A 2,048-nucleotide genomic window follows, 5' to 3' on the forward strand; every position below is an offset into this window, starting at 1 on the left:
ATTTATATAATTTTATTTAATTACTAATAACCCCACTTAATTTTGTAATAAACCATCATAAATGATGTGCATACCCAATTAATACAACACTACACATGTACCATGCATAGCCTTTTCCTTTTTTATTTTACTCCACTTAATCATACATTGCTCTGACATTCTCTAAAATCACATACCCAAACAAAACAAACCTTACAAGCATCAAACCATATCATCATACATGATAGACGTACATAATCAATACACCCATCACCATCTAAGTAAATACCATGGCTGTATACAATAGACACAAACATCACCAGCATCATACTATCTCTAATAGTGTGCACCAAACAATTATCCGATAAAAAAATAAATCAACAAACAAAACGAAATGATATTATTCAATTAAAAAAAACCCAAATGCAGATGTGTAAACATAAGTCAATAAATTATTAATGATAAACAAAAACATCAGTAAACTAACACTTAATCTAACAACAATTGGATTTCTCACGCGCAATTCTTACTTTGCAAGTCCTCTAATTATGATTCACATATAAGTTGCATCCTGTCCACTTTTGTGAACCACTTTTTGAAGATGCAGCTGTACTCTCTGCTGCACTAACCATCCATTTCTTAGTCCCACTCCCTTTATTATGTATCACTTGTGGGACATTAACATCAACGTGTTCTGGAATACTAACCCCAAAGAGCCTACACACAGCTTCATCACTTTCATCCAATGCAATAGTGTTAACCGGATCTTGCTCAAACACCCTCCTCATCGTACGTGTTGTCTTCACAAAATCTTCTAATTTTTCCTTATCATTCTGAAGACGCTCCAGACAGTACTCCATGTTACTATATGCTTCGGTTAAAAATTTAAAAGTTTCATCTTCCATTTCAGCAAGCCCATTCTTACTGACCAACAAATGGCTAGAAATGATATCCCTTCTCCACCTCCACAGAATATATTGCTTGGGTATCTCCTCAATGTGATTATTCTTCAGAACTGCAAACGCATGTCGACACAAAATACCCATTCGCTTAAAGAGTTCGCATGTACATTTTACTTCCTTTTCTGGCAACTTTAGTTCCACCTACATCAAAATTTTAATACATACTTTAGACACATTTTTTTACATTCAGTTGAATTTTAGGAACTAACCTTACACTTTGTCTTCACTTGTCTTCTTTTGTCCAAATGTGTAATCATTACTACTTGCCACCCATTAATATTTTCTACACTATCAATTGAACAATTCCATGCTCCTTTGTATATCTCCTTTCAAATTTTTGCAAAAACTGTATTTGTATACACTTTTGCTGCATGTTGCTCTAATCTTGTGCCCATCCCAAATTTATGCCTGGTTCTCTTAGTTTCATTATCAAAACGACGTTGCGTGTTACATTGTTTTCCAATCGTCGTGTCATAGTTCACCATGAAATACAAAAGGAAATTCCCATGATGCGAGTACTTATTAAAAAACGAATTCGCACTTTCAGTTCTGGTAGTCGTTTTCATCAGTCTATGCATTGGCATGTCCTTAAAATAAGCAAGTATCCATGAAGTCCGTCTACGATACATGTCTTTAAACCATTGTTTATCTTGCAGATTGTGATCCTTCATCAATGACTTCCATGCTGTTTCAAAGTCAATGGGATCCATATATATATATATATATATATATATATATATATATATATATATATATATATATATATATATATATATATATATATATATATATATATTCCATACTAGTTTGTTGAAGCATTTTCTGAAACCTGTTTTTCAAAACATCCACACTAACCTAATACACAACCATTTTAAACTTCAAATTACACATATATTTTTACATATAAATGTACATTCATCAACAAAATTCAAATCTCATTAGATATTCACCATATGTAATTCAATTACCCATACTAATAAATGTACTATGATGAGACCTTCTCACCGGTTGTGAAGATAAAATCTATTAGGGTGATGCTAGCCATTGTTGAATTTCATGACTATGAAATATGGAAGATGGATGTCAAAACCGATTTCCTTAATGGGA

General features: G+C 32.5%; 1 protein-coding gene across 1 annotated transcript; it reads right to left on the reverse strand.

Annotated features, from left to right (window-relative positions):
• Positions 1-521: 521 nt before the first annotated feature.
• On the reverse strand, positions 522-1,651 carry LOC111885205 (protein FAR1-RELATED SEQUENCE 5-like). The gene is made up of 3 exons (XM_023881484.1): positions 1,424-1,651; positions 1,151-1,267; positions 522-1,082 (listed from the first exon to the last, which is right to left on the reverse strand). The coding sequence occupies exons 1-3, from the start codon at positions 1,649-1,651 to the stop codon at positions 522-524; spliced, it is 906 nt and encodes a 301-aa protein (XP_023737252.1).
• Between the last annotated feature and the right edge of the window lie 397 nt (positions 1,652-2,048).

Source organism: Lactuca sativa, chromosome 9 (genome assembly GCF_002870075.4).
Source record: "Lactuca sativa cultivar Salinas chromosome 9, Lsat_Salinas_v11, whole genome shotgun sequence".
Taxonomy (NCBI): domain Eukaryota; kingdom Viridiplantae; phylum Streptophyta; class Magnoliopsida; order Asterales; family Asteraceae; genus Lactuca; species Lactuca sativa.

Bases quoted from the DNA above. Each gene is read 5' to 3' on its own strand.
- LOC111885205 (XM_023881484.1), bottom strand. From the start codon at position 1,651: ATGGATCCCATTGACTTTGAAACAGCATGGAAGTCATTGATGAAGGAT. The intron at 1,268-1,423 runs GTGAACTATGAC...AAAATTTGAAAG, and splicing joins ATTTCCTTTTGTATTTCATG to GAGATATACAAAGGAGCATG. The intron at 1,083-1,150 runs GTTAGTTCCTAA...ATTTTGATGTAG, and splicing joins AAGTGAAGACAAAGTGTAAG to GTGGAACTAAAGTTGCCAGA.